The 18,459-nt window shown below is 39.5% G+C and overlaps 1 protein-coding gene across 2 annotated transcripts in view; it reads right to left on the bottom strand.

Annotated features, from left to right (window-relative positions):
* LDLRAD4 (low density lipoprotein receptor class A domain containing 4) overlaps positions 1 to 18,459 on the bottom strand; it is a 283,536-nt gene that overhangs the window by 139,650 nt on the left and 125,427 nt on the right. For both annotated transcript variants that reach the window (XM_062633058.1, XM_062633057.1), the window contains exon 4: positions 5,902 to 6,042. In XM_062633058.1, the coding sequence (XP_062489042.1) occupies positions 5,902 to 6,042 (141 nt within the window). The remainder of the gene's footprint in view (positions 1 to 5,901; positions 6,043 to 18,459) is intronic.

The raw sequence follows: 18,459 nt of genomic DNA, 5'->3' as shown, positions 1-18,459 counted from the left end.
TAGCACTTTAAGAAACAAGACTGCACTATGGGCTGAAAACCAATTGTATTTTCTAAACAAAAATACCTATCTGGTATTTAGTTACATACACACAGAACACAAATCCACAATGCTGTCATGCTATAGCTTATTCTCTAACACAAAACCCAAAGAACCTATTGCTTTTTAAATGAGTTAGCATGTGTATTGAATTATGTTTGTGTTGCAACTCCACCAGTCCAAAAATGCTCATCACCTACATTAGAAATTTTTATTTTCTTATCATAAACTGTGCATAGTGATAGAGAAAAGACAAGTAACAGCAGGAGAGATCACTAAATAGCGCAAAATCCGCCCTAGGCTACAGATCTCACCTGGTTAACACAGATTTCCCTTTCCAAATTGGAGGCAGCCTCATGTAACCTCATCTTAATCGCTGGGGACATACGGAGCCCCAGGTAGAGAGAACAGACAAATCCTTCTGAACAAGTGGGCCAAACCAAGAAAAAGTAAGCAAGTAAGTAAGAATTTTCAAGCATATACTGTGACTAAACCAATCAATAAATACAGGTGACTATGTCGTTTTAGGTGTGTGCTTTATGGCCAGGTGATGGCTCTCCCAATCCACCCCCTCCCCAGATCTATACTCCCAGCTAAATCACCCCGCAGTCCCTGGGCAGATGGAGCTGAAATCAATAGCGTCATAACACCATCCCTCTCCTTCCCCCCGCCTAAAGCCCCATAATAGCCAAGTTTCAGCTGAGATCAGTATTGACCGGCTCCCAGCACCAGCAGGGCCTCTCCTCCAGCCAACAGGGCAGGATCAGGCCGGATCGCTATCTGATTAGAGGGGAGCACGTCCTGACTTTCCCCAGTCACTTAAGCCGGCGTCTCACTGCTTGTCCTTAGAGACCACAGCTCCACTCAGGCAGAGAGCGTCTAGACAGTATTCATGATCCATCTGTCTGGCACAGCCAGGCTGATGACAAACTCTATTAGACCCGAAACAATTTTTCCTTTTTTTTTTCCTCTCTTCCCTCCTCCCATCTCCCTTTTCCTCTGAGAAGCAGTAATCTGACACTGAAAATTACTATCATTGTTGCAGTGCTCAAAATAGCAGTGCCAGACTTTCATTAACATCAACGCTAGACTGCTAAATATTTAAAGAAATGGATAAATTTCACCTGAAGTGGGACAGCCCAGCACACATGAAAGCAGCAGCACAATCAAAATGTAAATCTAAGCGGTTGTTTTTATCTGCGCAAATTCAGTGTCACAGTCAGAGGGGGATGCCAAAGGTCTCTTTAAACAAAATATTTTCCTTTGATTGAGCTTTTTGTTTTTAAAACAGAATCATTCTCCAGCCCCCTGCAGATCCCTACAAGGCTCAGAGCTGACAGAAGTAGGTGGGGGTGGTGAAAGAGAGAGCTATATATTTGATTTGTTTGGTTTTTTACCTTGCACAGGAAAATGAACTCCTACAGCAAACTCTTCTATGCCAAAACAGCCATGACACATCACCTCCATCAATGCTGACAACTTGAATTTGATGTAGACATAATTTTCACATGACAAGAAGGATTTGTTCTTCCTTATTTTATTCTTCTTCAAATTCTCATGTATGTCAATATTTGTGTTTCATATGCCCAGGAACACAGATCACAGCAGAGATAACTACCTGTACTGTTTTCCACTAACCAACTAACGAACTAAAATCTCCACCATTGTAACCCTTCTCAATTAGACATGACTTGGATACTGCTGTCTGCAGACAAGAAGACTACACTTCCCATTTCAAGAAGTGATTTACTTTTAGCAGGACAAGGCAGGCTGATTATTTGTTGTGAAACAAAGGGAAATGCTCAAACAAATGAACTGTGTCCTGCTGGAAGCAGGCACATTGTTTCAGTCCCAGTTTTGCAGGTCATGTGAAGCAGGAAGCTACTGCCAAGGTTTAAAAGTCTGCAAGGTGTAAAATCCTGCTCTTCATCACGTTTTTGCTATCACGGCTTTGTGTTGTTAAATACACCCTCAACCTCCAAGTAGTGTTAAAAGAACAGTCATCTCCATTATCTCAATCAATAAGTCTTTATCGCTGATGAAAATTATAGTAAGTAGACCTATGGGAAGTTGACACAGGCTACTTTGCACAGGGCTACCTGTGGGGAAACCTGCAGTAAGGTGCCAGTGTCCTCACCAAGGAGGGGGAGGTATGCTTTAACACACACCACCAAACCTGTGTTAAAAATCCCAATGTAAACCAAGCTGTTACCTTAACAAGTTCAAAAGTAAATGAACCAACTTGCTGGATTGCAGCTAGTGTTGTCTAAAATCAGTCTCTAACACACCTTGGAGCTGGTGAAGATTTTTTCCAGCTGGCCTCCAATTTCTCTGTGCTAAATTGCCCATGCAGCAGCATAAGGAAACCTTACCTTCCAGTCAGCAGAGGAAAATAGAAAAACCAAAGGGCTGCAGAAATACACATTTTGTTTAACTTTGCACATGTGAGACATCTTATTGAGCTCAGTAGCAACATTTAAAAGACCAAATTAATAGCCTTCGCACTGGAGCCAGGTAAGAAGAGCAAAGAGAGAGGAACACCAGATCTCCGAGATTTAAACTCCTCTAACACAATTAGATAGCGTTTGCTACAATAACGAGATCCAGGGAGCAGGTCACCCACAAAAAAATATCTCTCTATACCACTGCTCATGCAACTTAACTAAACTAAACGATAAACTCCAATGAGACATTTCTGGATCTGGCTGCTGGCAAGGACACAAATGAGAAATGCTTCAGTAGCCTGGAAATATGGGCTACTGCTAACATGGCACATATTGCTTAAATAAACCACAGCAGAACTTCCATATGAAAATTTATTTATCGTTTGGGGGTAGTGTATGCATTAGTGTGAATTTAGACGAATATTGATTCCACCACAGGAGGACAGAAGGTTTGAATACAATACGAGAAAGGGATTCTTTGAAGAAATAGAAGATGCAAAGGCATACCATAGTAGCACCAATGCAATTCTAGTAAAGACAAGGGCAGGCCCAGGGAGAAAAAGACCACTCACTCTGCTTGGATGTAGACCAGCACACAGACATAGGTCCTTTCAACAGTTTCTTCCCTGTTCAACAACTGTGCACTATCAAGAAGATGCAAGAATAGAGCTGATACGTTACACTGACCAGAAAGAAGTTTCTATTTTAAAATTCCTCAAGTGATTATTTTTAATGTGATCATTTTCTTCTTACTGAGCTGTATTACTGTCTTGTCACTAACTGGAAGCCAATGAATGTATGTACTTCTGTACTGGAAGGTAGCCTCGTCAGCTGGGACATTTCAAGTGCATACACTGTGGTGTACTCTGGTAGGGATCCCCATTAAAATCATTGAGCAAAAGCATGCATGAGTTTCTTAATTCAACATGTCATCCCTCTAAGGCCTGGGGACTTCAGCAAGTATTCTAGAAACAGTTTTTCAAGGCTGGAATAAGCTAACACAACCAACTGCCATGTCCATAAAAATGCTCTTTCCTGTTACGAACTGGCACTGATTTCTACCATGTAGCAGCATGTTTAATAACCAGGACATGATAAATATCACTAATCCTCTGTTGTTTTAAATACTGTATTTATGGCTGTATTATTTTTTTATCTGGCTTTGATCTTTTTTCTCTTTGTTTCACCAAGTTTGGGGTGGTGGTTTGTTTTTTTTTTAATTTCAAACATGATTCCCTTAATTTACCAGCACTTGTCACAGTCCCTATCACTATGAGCAAGTACAGTCACTATCAGTATCCCCAAATATAATAAATAATGAACAACTCGCTCTCCCTGCCACAAAGTGAGTAAAAAGTTAAACACTTCTGCATGCTCCTAGCAATAAATCAAGTACTCCCTCTACAAACTCGTTGTTTGCAATGTTGTTGCAAACCCAGCAAATATAGCTATTGAAGGACTTAATAAGACTGTTTACCTAATTATTCCTCTTCACTCAGCACTGGATATAGCAGGTCCGATAGCAGGACTATCAGACGCTGTGTTTTAGAAGTCAGAGAAAATGAAATACAACAGATTTAAGGAAACATAAATCATGGAAAGATGTTGGGTTTGTTTTTTTCTTTTCAAACCCTCCCAGAGGGTAACTGACACATCGGTGGTAACAGTCCTCACATCTGTAAAGATGGGGAGGAACAACTTAGGGGAAGACCAGCAGTTTGTAGATCCTGGATCAAGCAAGTAACAATTTCTGCAGTCCAAAGGCCTTTTGAAGAGAAGACCAGCGCAAGTTGTGAACACGCTGCTGTGATTACCGCACTACTGCCACCAGCACAGAGAAGTGCTGAAAAACCACCGGCCCCCACCTTTCAGACCTCAAGCTGAAGGTGGCTTTGGGAGTTCCACCTAGGAGCCTGCAGAGGAACCCAGTCCATGCAGTTTTGCACTGCAGCCATGCAGCATCACCACCTGCAATGCCCCAACTGCTGCTTGTCATCAAAGTCCCACCCTCCATCTGCTACCACAGTGGCTTTCATGGCTCCTTTGGACAAACATTTGTGCTGGCTTGGTTGAAGAGTTGTACAGTATCCCAGAAAAAAAAACCAAAACAATCATCTATCTGAACTTTAAATGTATGCTTACAAGTTTTGCATGCACAATAACATGGCAAAACATTTCTACAACTCAAAAGCCAAAGTCAGCTTAAGTTCATGGGCAAATACACATGCCATTTTGATCTGGACCTATCACCAAAGCCTATGGCTAGTCCTGGGGCTTTGGAAAGAGTTTCTCTCAAAAAAAAAACAAATAAAAAATAAAATGAAATAACATAAAAGCACGTGTAGGCCGTTATTACTTCAAAACCTCTGAAATCACTGCAGAGGTACCAAAGTACTTCAAAGGAAAAGATTTAAAAACATTTAGAAACATGTACATTTGGAGGTTAGAGGGCAGAGGAAGAAAGGCAGATACCCAACACCTGACTTCATATTCTATGATGTATCCACTCCAGTGATTCTACCTTGCTTAATGGCACATTTGTTACAAAACTTAACAGATACATGCCGCTTATAATTCCTGTTATTAATAACATAACAACACAGATATTCCTAAGCCATAGTTACAATCAGAGGTGAAACAGCATGATCAAGGATGTATTTGCAAAACCAAACCATTTGGAAAGTGTTAAATAATGTAAAAGCCCTTCTATGGTACTTGCACACCAGAAGCATTATTGGAAAAATTCTCCCCCATCCAGAAAGCTGAGCTGTGGTTCAAAAATAAATCATTGCAGAACGTATAAAAAACAAAAAGCAAATTTTGATTTCGGCGTACATCACTGAGGGCAAAGCACTAAGACAGCAGTTCTGGTGATAAGCTCTGACACCCTGTGTGAGGTATTTATGCACCAAAGAATAGCAACTAAAGCTATTTTTAAATATATACCTACAAAAGCTCAGTGGCCTACTAAATGATGCTCACCTCAGCACTACTAAAATATATTTGATTAATAGAAATTATGACTGGAAAAATTACAACTCTCTTAACGATCTTAATAGTATATAAAGACTGTCACACAAAGCATAAATTATTTTTTTAGAACCTTGGAAAACAAATTATTTAATCATTTATGTATTATGCTTTCTTTCTCAGAAACCACATATGATCCGTATGATTTTAACTTCAATGTCTGCAGCACAAACTCCTTGTGCATGACTACAACTTTCCAGGTTTAGAAACCTAAAGAAAATGTGTTAAAAAAAATGCTGCTTCAGAGAAGAACAACATTTACTTCCACTGTCTCATCTCCCTAGGTATCATACTGCAGACCAAGTTTCCAAACAGACTGATTTCTGAGGTAAACAGACATATTTGACACACATACATACACGGATGCACACAAAGAGCCAGTACTTACAGCTAAAGATGCCTGGAGGTGGATGCTCTGTTACAAGCAGACAGTTCTCTTCATCACTGTTATCCCCACAGTCATTCTGTTGGTTACAAATCAGTGAACCAAGATACAAGCATTTACCACTGGCGCAGGTGAATTTGCACTCTGAAAGGCAAAAAAGAAACCAAAACAAAAATGTGTCAGGAAATTCATGCTTACCTTCTTCACCTCTAGGGTGACTGATATTAAAGGTAATATCTTTCAAGTAGATGCTAACACGGTGGCTGTGGCTCTGGCACTTAACACCAAAATACATAATATAGTATTTGTAGCGTTGCACATGTAAATATATACATGACACATTCCAGATCACCGGAATCAATCCATTACTAAACCAGATCGGCCATCTGGGGAAATCCAACTTCTTCCTAAAAAGAGACAGTATTTTTTTCTAGTTTGATGTTCAATGTTTGTGTGGCACTTTGCATATTTAGAACAAGACAGCACTATGAATAAGAATAATAATTGTCCCACATTAAAAAGTCTTGCACAACATAAGACAGCATCAGCTGTAAGGCCCAAGTATAGTTTGTAACCAGGAACATTTCTGTCCAGACACAATTGTTCCTTAACTACTTTTCCAAATCAATTTGCTAGTCTCCCAACTAATTACAATCAAGCACTCAGTGTCTGCACATTGAACTCCCACATGCCACTTTGCCTTACAAAGTCAGTAAACTTCCAAAGTGTCTAAATGCTATATGCAGGCATGCTGTATTTTTACTTTATTCTTTTTCACTACAAAAAAAATTAAGTTTCCCCTAAATATGGTTCCATCATGAGAACAATTCCTATGAGACCAAGCATACTTTCTAGTAAGTATTTAAGATGTAATTAAGAAATGTTCACAAAAATATACGTGCAATTATAAAAAGCTTTCTCACTAGGCTTGTTCCAAAGTTAAGTACACTACACATCTAGAACAGAGGACATACCTAGACACATTATAATTTAATGATTACACTTCCAGCATGTTGACAAATTCTAGCAATTGTCATTCACAAGCAGACAAGCAAAGTCTAATACACTCACAAGTAGTGTATTAAAGTAGTGCCATTCCCTGAACCTCGGGCTTCCCTAAGGCTGCAGTTTGGGTTGGCTGATTCTGCTTCAGAGAGATGATCTGAAGAAAAGAGATAGTATTTTTTCACCTTCAACTGTATCAACAAGAGACTTTCCTTTAATTTTAACAGCACTTACACTTAGGCAGGACCTCTAATTCTAAAAAGCCCTTAAGCCAGTTACTGGGATGTGATATTTACCCATATGTAGTATCTGATGTGTAACACAGGTGCACTAATAGTGAAGAAGAAATAAAACTGGGAATGGGAATGAAATAATCTGCTTTTCTTAGCAAATCTGCTTTGTAGGTAGAAGTGATCTGTGGACTTTCATCAAGAGTATTAATGAAATTTTGGTACACATACCAACAAGAATCTGCTGCTGCAAAAATATATGCATCAACGTGTGTAACATAAAATGCTACTTAAGAATATAAATAAAAGCCATAAAATGTTATGCAAGAAAAAAAATATTTCCTGTGGAAAAAAAAATCTACTTTTTTGTTTCACTTGGTCAAACTGCACCCAAAAATCAGTGAGCATTTGCCTAACTAAGGTCCTCAAGATTGATGCTTTTTTTAGTCCAACCCATTAGTATTTTCAATTGTTCAAACTGTACAATAAAATACTGTACAAACAAAATATTTTTCCCTGTTTCTTTGTCACCCTGTCCTTCTCTGATACAACAAAGAACTGAAGAAGCATTTAAGAGCTTACGCTTTCTGGTTTGAATACAGAGAATACAAAAATCATAAGCAAACAGAGTAAGCCTTTGAAATCCAAGAAATTAAGTAGGTCATTAACAGTTACTTTTGGAAAGCAAGGTTAAAAGATTGATCTCAATATTAACAATCTGGTAATTACAACACCTCAGAACTCACTTCTGCAACTTCATGAAATAAGAAACTGGAACAAAAAAGGAACAAAGCTGCCTTGGAAGATTAGAAAAGTTGGCTTGGAGGGGTTCAAACTTTCCAGCTATCTTAAATGAGGAATATAACACAGGGTGAAATTAGAATGGTAAAGGACATACTGCTTCTCTTTGAAAGACAAATATCAAACACCATTATTGCCTGAAGTTAAAATATTTGACATGTTACTTTGGCCACACTATTTCTTTCCTGTGTCTTTGTGTTGAGTCCTAATGTAAAGCTTTCCACACTTCCTCCATGACTGATACAAAGTGCTCAAGCAAGATGTCATCTAAAAAGCAATTAAAGCTAAGAACTTTGGGTTCCTGTTTGCCACCAGATTATACTGTCTTCAGACAAAAGACCAAATGAAGCACTAGATTTTTAGTAGCTCTATTAAAGTCAAAGTTCTGAGCTCTGATTAACATTACCTTAAGAGGACTAACTAGAGAAAAGAATTAGTACTTTAAGGGGTTGGGGTTTTTTGGTTTTTTTTTTTTGGCCTAGGTAACACAACACATCAAAATTTGGATTCAAAACCAGACTCAAGTTGCCATGTAAAATGTCATGGCTATTTCCTCCTTCCTTCAGATACATGAGCATTGCCATTGTCAAGGTGTACTAAAAAAGAGAGTCACCAGATGTCTCATTCCCTGTTGATATGCCTGCCTTGACTGGAAAATTGTTCACAATACCACAGGAATTCTATGTTGATTTTAAAATTGAACATGTTATTAAAGTCATCCTCCCTTGTGATCTCCAGCAAAGTCTATTTGCCAAGAAAGCAGTCATCCTGTGCTGTCTGGCTGGGATGGAGTCTTCTAAACAGCTCTTATGGTGCTATTTTGGCTTTGTGACCGAAACAGTGTTGATAACACACCAGTGTTTTGGCTACTGCTGAGCAGTGCCTGCACATCACTGAAGCTTCCTCTTTTTCTCACCCTTCTGCTCTGAGGGAGTAGACAGGAGGTGGGCAAGAGGCTGGGAAGGGGACACGACCAGGACAGCTAACCACAACTGACCATAGGGGTCCTCCATGCCATGTAACATTATGCTCAGCAATAAAAGCCAGGGGGTTTGTCTTCCTCTTGCTTCGAGACTTGGTTGGTCATAAGTCTATTTGTGGGAGGTAGTGACTCCTTTTGCACAAATTGGTTTCTTCCCCTCTTTTCTTCACTTACTAGAACTGTCTGCTGCTAATTCTTCCTATTCTTTCCCATCCTGTGGGGCAGGAAGGGGTCGTGAGCAAGCAGCTGCGTGGGTGCCTACCTGCTGGCCAGGATCAAACCACAACACATGCATGTGCAAAAGTAACTTCTAAATCTAACAAAATTTAGTATCTAATGGAGGACAGAAAAGTGCAAAACTTTAGCCTGCATAATAACGTTTCGTTGAAATCTGAAGGAAATACTCAAAGTAAAAATATATTGTAGGACTAGGACAAATTAACAGATTGTTCAATGAAAGTACAGATATTTCTGAACATGGAACATACTTTGCACCAGGTATTTGCAACTTGTAGACAAAAATGCAGTACCTTAAAGTAGTTTACATAGTAAATGCATTTAAAGAGTGTGTGCTTTTACTAAAACCAGAAGAGAACCCTTCCTTGTAAAGCACGGTGGAGCTAAATGAGGTTGATGGTTAGTGGAGATAATAGAAAGCAAATATTAAGAGTATTGTCAAGCTGAAAATTAGTAAACAAACCTGCAGAGGTCTGCATCAAAATACTAGGAGTGACCTCAAAACACTCCGACCAGGAAACTCAGACCAGTCCAGATTAGACCAATGTGCCTAATGACATACCAGAGAGCCCTTTTCAGTACAAAGTCTTGTACTTGGCCTGTCTAGACAAGAAGAGGGGGAAAAGCTCCCGTTCTGAAAATAAGCCAGCACGATCCTTCTTTCATGAATAATGTTTCAAAGCTAGGCAGTTTTCCCTTTCATTTTCAAGTGGCAATTAGTGAAACTCAGTAGGTTGGCCAGCAAGGCTCTGACTAGAGCTAAACCTGAAGCAAGATGACAGCTACTGAAGGCTGAAAAAAACAGCCCTTCTTATAAGTATGTCTTACTATGTTCGGAATTATGTCTTCAGCTTAATTTTAAAATTTCTCTTCAACATAATTCTTCAACATAAAGTTTTAATAAACATACTTCCAGGTAGATCCAGACTACCTTGAAAATAGTAAATACTAAGAATACTATCATGAATATTTCCTGTTTTTATAAACTGCATGCAAGTAGTATAAATAAGTATATTGCTCACATGTTCAAGGTAGATGCTTGTATGTAGAAATTCTTTACATACATATACCCATTAATATATGACTGTATCAAATAATTGAAGGTTATGTTTCAGCTGCAACAGCAAAAGATGGATGTGCCTCATGACACAAAAATCTTTTTTTTGTTGTTGTGAAATACAGTATCTGCTGTATTGGGTAGGCTCATTTTACACTTTCTGTGCCTACCCAACAAGATAATTTTATCCTTGCATTCAACTTAATTCTTTTAGACTTCGTTTACACTTGACTTCATCCATATGAACAGCATTCCCATTGTTTTGTCATCCCACTTACTGTAGGGCATTTTTAATTATAGCTAAGTGCTGTTTCTTCTTGTAATGTAAGTCCAACCACAGGCCAAGAGAGAAAAAAAGCAACGAAATGTCATATTGAAAAAATATGGTGGTTTAGGCCACTGTTACGATGCATGTCACAGCTGCTTATTTAATGGGTCTGAGATGATTATCTGACCCACGGGCAGACTTCTATTCCATCCATTTGAATAAAAAATAAAAAACTATATACATAGCCAGTGATCCCAAATTGTTGTAGCTAAACTGTAGTAACACAGCTGAAATGTGAAATCCTAAGCGTTGCCTGGAACTTAGCTGGAGCATAAAAGCACTCTCCAAAGTCCATCCAACTGTAAGCAGTCCTGGCAGTACAGCCAGCAGAGGGTGATCAAAAACCCTACTGGCATCAGGTAAGCAAAAGGTGAAAATCTCTTTACTTCTGGGTGTATCTAGATCTCTAGAATAAAGGCATAATGTCTGATTTCTTGCATAAATACTCCATTTGAAGTATGTTGTCATACTTCCTTCATACTCCTGTTCATATTGTAACCTGAAAGAAAATATGTTTAAAGGGCATCATCACCTGTTGCAAGAGTAAAAAGAGGCAGAAGTAGTAAACTGGGGAGAGTGGGAGGAAGCACACTTCACTAGAGATTAAAGAAATATAAACCACAAATACCAGAGTCAGTACAATAAAACCCTGTTCAACCTCTGATAAACATCTGTCTGTGTATTATTTTTAATATTGTAGATTGTAGCTTTATAATGGGAAGTAAATCATAAATAGAAGGCAATGTGTACACAAGGAACATGTTTATTTGCAAAAATGCTTGGTTAATGAGGAAGATGGCAGGCTGCCATGTGATCTAATAAACCTCCATTGATAAGGGGAAGAGAGGCATAAATAGACCTTTAAAAAATAAAAAAAAAAAAGGCTTCACAAAAAGAATGTCAAGCATAATACCAGCAAAAAATGAAAGCAGATCAGCTTATGCAGGATAAAAAGCAGAACTGTAAACCACAGGCAAAGGCCTGTCCTCACTGCCCACAGACTCACACAGGACAGGAGTCTTTTCTCAGAGCCACACAGTGTGGAGACTGAGAGATCTTCTCAGCCCAAGGGAGAAATAGCCATAAAACTGGGCTGACTGAAAGAAGATTGGTACTGGTTCAAAACCAGTCTCATTTGCCAAGCTGCTACCCTCTTGCGGTCTCCCATGCTCGCTCACTTATCCAGAAATTATCTTTTCATCTTCTTAAGGCACAGCCTAAAGCTATGCCCTTTACCTAGTTAACTATTTATGCCACTAGCTAAAGGAAGCTTATTCTTACACACAGGTAGTGTGTGTATTACACAATATTCTCAAGCACAAGTAGTGAAATCTGCCATTCAGTTCACCAGTTAAGGGGGTTAGGACATTTCCCTAAGCTTATCTTGATTAACAGCCTGAACAAAATTACACTAGACACTCAGACCTCCTTTATTTGGGACCTGTCAATAAGCTTAGTTTTTGTCTGTGACTCAACCGAGCCACAGTCTTGATTTTGACCCATCAGAGCCCACACAAAGAAGCACTCTGCAGTGCCATGGCAGACACAAACACATGCAGCAGACAAGGAACACCAGAGGGAAGGACCTACAAAGGATGTGTTTCCATGAGCTATTTAGAAGGCCTTTCGTTTTTCCCAGTTTAATGCAGTGGTAACGTGGGATCTGCTATGGCATGCCAGACCCACCCATGGGCCATATCTTAGCCCCATCACCTCAACCCAGGGTGACAGTGACTGCCAAGTCATGCTATGACAGACCCCCATAGGGAGCCACCACCACCTGCTGACATTTCTGTATGTACTAGCAGAGCTTTCCTAATCAAGTATGTGAAGGCACATTGGTGACTCAGCTAATGACACTCTCATTTTCAGTTGTGGAACTACATGAGGAGACAATTAAAAATGCATTAAATATGTACCTTGTAATTTTTTGTCAAGCACAATGTCATTATGGGCAAGTGTGCATGAGAAGTAAAGGGCATGTGCAAATGAGATTTTCTAAATGTCTAGTTCTCCTTAATCAAAATTCAAAGAATTCCTGAATTATGGTAAATATTTTTAAATTATCTTAGTTGGTTTTCATCTTAAGAAATCTTTAATAATCACAAGCAGTATCACTTACAGGTTTGTAGAATGCTGCATATGTAGAAGAATATAAAATAAAAAATCATGTTACTGTAGCAGTTTCTTGGAGTATTTTTTTTCCTTTGGAATATTGTTTGCATAGCAAATAACTCAAGAGTAAACCATTTTATTAGGTAACATCACAACCTTTGCATCCAGCGAAACAGATTCATGTCACTTCACAGATGCATTGCTAAATTTTGACTGCAGTCCTAAAAATATGCTGCCTTTATGTTGCGTTATTAAATCAGGTCAGATTACTTTAGACTGTAACCTTGTAAGATAGGAACTGTTTTCAGTAGTTCTAGCAGGTACTGGAACCCCATTCTCATCTGACATAATGTAACGTTACTGAAGCATGAGAACACATTAGAGAACTTGTCTTTCCATACAAGTAATGTACAATGCAGGTAAGAGTATACCATTGCCATGGTTTAAGCCCAGCCAGTAACTCAGAACCACACAGCCTCTCTCTCCCGAACCCCCTTCTCCCCTCCCCATCCCCCCCCCCCAGCTCCCAGAGAGATGGGGAGGAGAATCAGAAGAATGTAACTCCCATGGGTTGAGATAAGAACAGTGCAGTAACTAAGGTATAACACAAACCACTGCTGCTACTGCAAATAATGATAATGATAAGGGAAATAACAAGGGAAGAGAATACAGCTTGCCACCCGCCAACCAATATCCAGCCCGACCCAAGCAGTGATCTAACCCTTCCAGGTAACTGCCCCCAGTTTATATAGTGGGCATGACGTGCTGTGGTATGGAATACCTCTTTGGCTAGTTTGGGTCAGGTGTCCTCTCTCTGCTTCTTCCCAGCTTCCCCTCCTCCCTGGCAGAGCATGAGGCTCAGAAAGTCCTTGGTCAGAGTAAACATTACTGAGCAACAACTAAAAACATCGGTGTTATCAGTGCTGTTCCCAGGCTGAAAGTCAAAAAACACAGCACTGCACCAGCTACTAAGAAGGAGAAAAATGCTACTGCTGAGCCCAGAACAACCATGTTTCAGAAGGCTGCTCAGAAGATGTCAAATTAATGCTGATGACAGTATTCTCTCTACACATCTTCCTGTGCAAAAAATCTAAGAGAAATTAATTTGTTTACTATGTGTTAAGATGCAGGACAGTTACAGTGCTTACGCTGTAACATGAACTCCAGATTTTAATGGACAAGAGAATTTTCATTTCTCAATGGCATTTGAATTGTGCAATGTACAGTAATGTGAGTAATGACAAGTTTTTTTACCACCTTTAATATGTTCGCCAAGCCACATCTGCAGAACTTTGCATGTTCCTGTAGTAAATGCCTTGTCACTGTTAGATTTTCTACTTTAAAAGCAATTTCCTTTTAAGTCCAATTATCTTAAATGTATCAGGTCAGGGTGACTCAGTGTTCACAGCACAAAAAATATAAGCAAAATAATACACAGAGTACAGCCAAAAATAAATGGCTTTCAGTGGCTTGCATCATAAAGTACAATGTCTTTTATAAACTTGAACTGTCTATATCAATTGTTATTTAATTCTTCAGTCCTTATTCAGCTCTATCTAAAAAATGAGTCACACATTTTATTCACCTTAGTATCTTTCCCAGAAGTCTGGGATTTTATGGCTCAAGCTTTTTAAAATGAAAAAAAAATATTTTCCTATTACAAAATCCATTTTTTCTACCCTTTGCCTTCTCCTCCAGTCAATTTCCATGAACATTCCCTCCCAAATATGTATTGCATTACAAATGGATACAGACTCCCATCTCTATGCATTTCCATAGAGAAGAACTGGTAGTCATTTGGCTTGCCTAACATTTTCTGCTATAAAAGCCTTGAAGGACCCCTCCCATGTTCACTCATGCAGCAGGTCTGTAATGCTGAGCAGGAAGAACACCCCTGGGCTACAGAAATGTCTTTTCTTTGTCCCAGGAAATTCTCTTCTGCTTTTATGGAAATAAAAACTGTTAAAAAAAATGCAGTTATTTTTCCATTGTCTGTGTCAGGAGAGTGTCTGGCAATGCTCCAAAGTAACTAAAAGGTGCAGACACTGTGAGGCTTCAGCAATACCACTGCCAGAGCAACAGCCCAAAGCATACTGGGACAGCGGGGGAAGAGGCTGATTAACTGTGGTAGGGAAAGGAGGTGAGTTCTGCTTCCCACACTTTCACACAAGGTTTTCATTTCAGTTCCAGGTATATGTGCTACCAAGTACAGCCATTACTACAACCACCAGATGCCCATGAGTTCTCCCAACATTCAGTGTACAGGACAGACAGAGAGGGAAGAAATGTGAATGCACAGCAAAAACAGTATCTTATGGGTTGAGAGTGCCTCATTTAGCAACCTAAGCAGAACAGTTTCAATAAAGATTCTTTCACACTACAATGATGCAATTTTGTTTAAGAATCAGCAACATATTTGACTGTATAGCAGCTATTTAATGAAGATTATTTCATAATTTCCATGGCCAAAGTGCTTACAAAGTAGACTATGCAGAAAACACTGACACAGGCATCCTGAAGAAATCTTTACCATATGAACCTTTCTGTTGTTGAAATGGCATAATTTAAAAAGCAACAGTGCATTTAGGACAGTGCATTTCTGGTTGTGAACATGATCATACAATAAACACGATGCTGGATGGTGCTGAGTCTATCCATGCACCATCCAGTATCTGAGGAAACTTTACAGCACAGAAAACCAAAGCAGACAGCTTCCCTCCCCTGAACAGCATCCGACTTTGCAAATACACTGTGTTTTTCAGAGAAAGAGTGCCTACACAGTATGTGAAAACCAATATAAATGAGCTGGAGTGCTGCATCCCCAAAACCAAATGCTCTGGGCTAGCACTGCTGTCCCTCAGGGGGGCACAGCCTTCCCCTGTCACTGGCTGCAATTTCCATTCATGTGCAGCCGCTCCTCTGGAAACAGTCAGAAGCTAAGGAGGTCTTCAGTGGGTCCATTTGAATCAGGCAATGCCTCCAAAATGAGCACCACCTCGCAGACTAAGCAGATGGATTGTGAGGAAGAGAGTAGAGAGGGATGCCAAGGGAGGAGAGATGGTACCAGGGTGCCCAGGTGTGATAGGAAGGGCTTATCTTCACACCTGACATCTGCACATTCTGGCTTGGGTGGAGCCACACAGCCTAGCACCCTGCTGGCACAGCTGGCTATGAGATGTTAACCGTGCTTGCCTCTTCCCAAACAGAGGTTTTCAAAAGGAGCATGGTTTAGTTTCCACTGGAGGCCTGGTGCCTGCTGTACTAACACACCTGAGGAATGCCCACCTGCCGCGCACATGTACATGCCTGACGTGGGCTGGGGGAACCACTGATCGATGAAACTGACACTACTGACAAAATGCACATCGCATTTAATAGCCAAGCAGCATTTGATCTCCAAACCACACCCTCAAATCCTGACACATTACCTCAAGCCTATGGCTCTTCTGGACATTATTTCTGTCTGTGGTTTATCTTAATATGCTGGACTGGAAAATACTGTGGTTGACATGCAGATCAGTCATGCCAGCCTTGAGACTGCAACATCTTGTTGGGAAGGCACGGTAAGCGGCTGACAGCGATAACCATTTCAGCCATCTAATTTTAATCTGCCACTGTACATCTGTCAGAAGCCCCACAGTACTTTTTGGGTGGGGATAAGAGATGGGGCTAGGACAAATATCTGGTTACAGCTCAAGTTATCAGTGTATCGATGACAAGTTAAAGCGTGTTAAAAATTAGACAAGTGATGGGATGAACACAGAGAACCACCCAAACCCATGCCAGCCATGAAAGAGAATAAACAGCCAGCACATTCGAAATTCAAGAGCAGCTAATTGCATTTTAACTGTGGGCGAGGTAGTTTGTCATATTGTACCAGCTCATTATTACTAATCTGTTCAGAGACAGTGATAATTTTCTGTGATTTTACAAGCCAACATCATTAAACTGAGGTCAATTTCATACTGTTGGTCTCACATCTGAAGACTTCAAATAGTAAAGTGAAAGAGCCAGCTAATGCAGCCAATTTTCAAGGAAAAACAAAAGAACAAAATATTTCTTAGAACTACCTACTGTTCCATGACATCCCTCTAGTTTATGGTCCTTCAGCTTAAAGAATTATGTTGAAACACTAAGAAACACCAGCTAAACAGATTAATTTCCACTGTCATTAGGAGATATGCCTTTAAAATATAACGTTACTATCGAATGTTTTACTAACACGCAAAAAATACTTTTCCAGAGAGGTGACTGTTCCAAAATCCAGTTTGCAGAGTAAAAATATTTTATGATTTGCAAGCATTATGTCCAGATAAATGAATATAAAAAGAATGATCACACATCCTCAAGAAAGCAAAAGGAAACTCAACAGGTACCAAGAACAAGATTAAGAGTCAGGCTTGTTCATCCTCCAAAAGAGAAGGCTCCAGCCAGACCTTATAGCAGCCTTCCAGTAACTAAAGGAGCCTGCAAGAAAGCTGGAGAGGGACTTTTTAAAAGGGTCTGTAGGGACAGGACAAGGGGCAATGGCTTTAAAATGACAGAGGGGAGATTTAGATTAGATATTAGGAAAAAATTCTTCAGTGAGTGAGGGTGGTGAGGCACTGGCATGGGTTGCCCACAGAAGCTGTGGCTGCCTCATCCCTGCCTGGCAGTGTTCAAAGCCGGGTTGGATGGGGCTTTGAGCAACCTGGTCTTGTGGCAGGGAGGTTAGAACTAGATGCTCTTTAAGGCCCCTTCCAACCCAAACCATTCTATGATTCTATGATGAAGTGCAATGTAGCACACAAATATTTGGGGATCAAATTCAACAACAGTAGTGTAACATAGGGCTCCCTTTGTATTTTCTTAGCCCAATTACGCTCTCAGCTATTTACTGATACATAATGAAAGCTACAATTAAATGAACACTGTGAACATATTAGCATATTCTGATAAGTCTGTGCATCACACCTGTTGTTCATAAAATCTGAGTGGAGATACGGCTTCCAGTGTAAAAACACCATCTATTCTTTGCAATAGTAAACAAATAGCTTTCACTTAAAGTACTTCAGCAACAGCCTACACAAACCCCTTGTATTTTGTGTTACAGTACATTAGAAACAAATCAGCTAGAAAACTTATAATTAATAAAGTGGGCAAATAATACTGGAATATGTCTTTTTACACTTCATGCAGTAACTCTGAGTTTACAGCAAAATATTTAATGTGCTCTACTACCCAAGAGAGAGAAGACAGAAGCAGCAACAGCAGGAAAATACACCCTGATAAAAGGTCATTCAAAAGGGTAGGAAGCCCCTTTCATAACAGATCAGGTCTATATTAAATGTAAAAAAAACTTCCTTAAAAGATCTATGTGTAAAGGTTTTTGAGGAGGTTACTTGTTTCAGACAATAATCACATACTCTAATATTTCCTGGTATACAGTATGTATATCAAATCAAAATGGGATTAACCAGTTAAAAGAGATAAGCATGTTTATATGTAAATATAAACAAATATGCATGTATAACAGTAATACTTGCAGTCTTAAGAATATACTGCAGTTGCTAAATGCACAGCTTAAACAGTAGCACATTTGAGAGAGAATACCATTTGGTTTAAACATATTTTTTTGGATTTCCAAATGTAACCTCACACACTCAGTTTTATTCCTGTCAAAGCTTAAAATACAGAATAAAAAAATCTTATTCTACAATGACACATCAAGTATACCATTAATACAAGAAAAATGATATTGTCTTGTGACTAAAACATCAACATTCATGTGATATGACACAGCAAAGTATCTGCTTACTGTTCCTGA

Source organism: Pezoporus occidentalis, unplaced genomic scaffold, assembly GCF_034315485.1.
Source record: "Pezoporus occidentalis ecotype Australia unplaced genomic scaffold, CSIRO_AGI_Poc_V1 ctg4, whole genome shotgun sequence".
NCBI classification, from domain to species: Eukaryota; Metazoa; Chordata; class Aves; order Psittaciformes; family Psittacidae; genus Pezoporus; species Pezoporus occidentalis.
The sequence above is the reverse complement of the archived record's forward strand: the minus strand, read 5'-3'. Positions and strand labels throughout refer to the sequence as shown.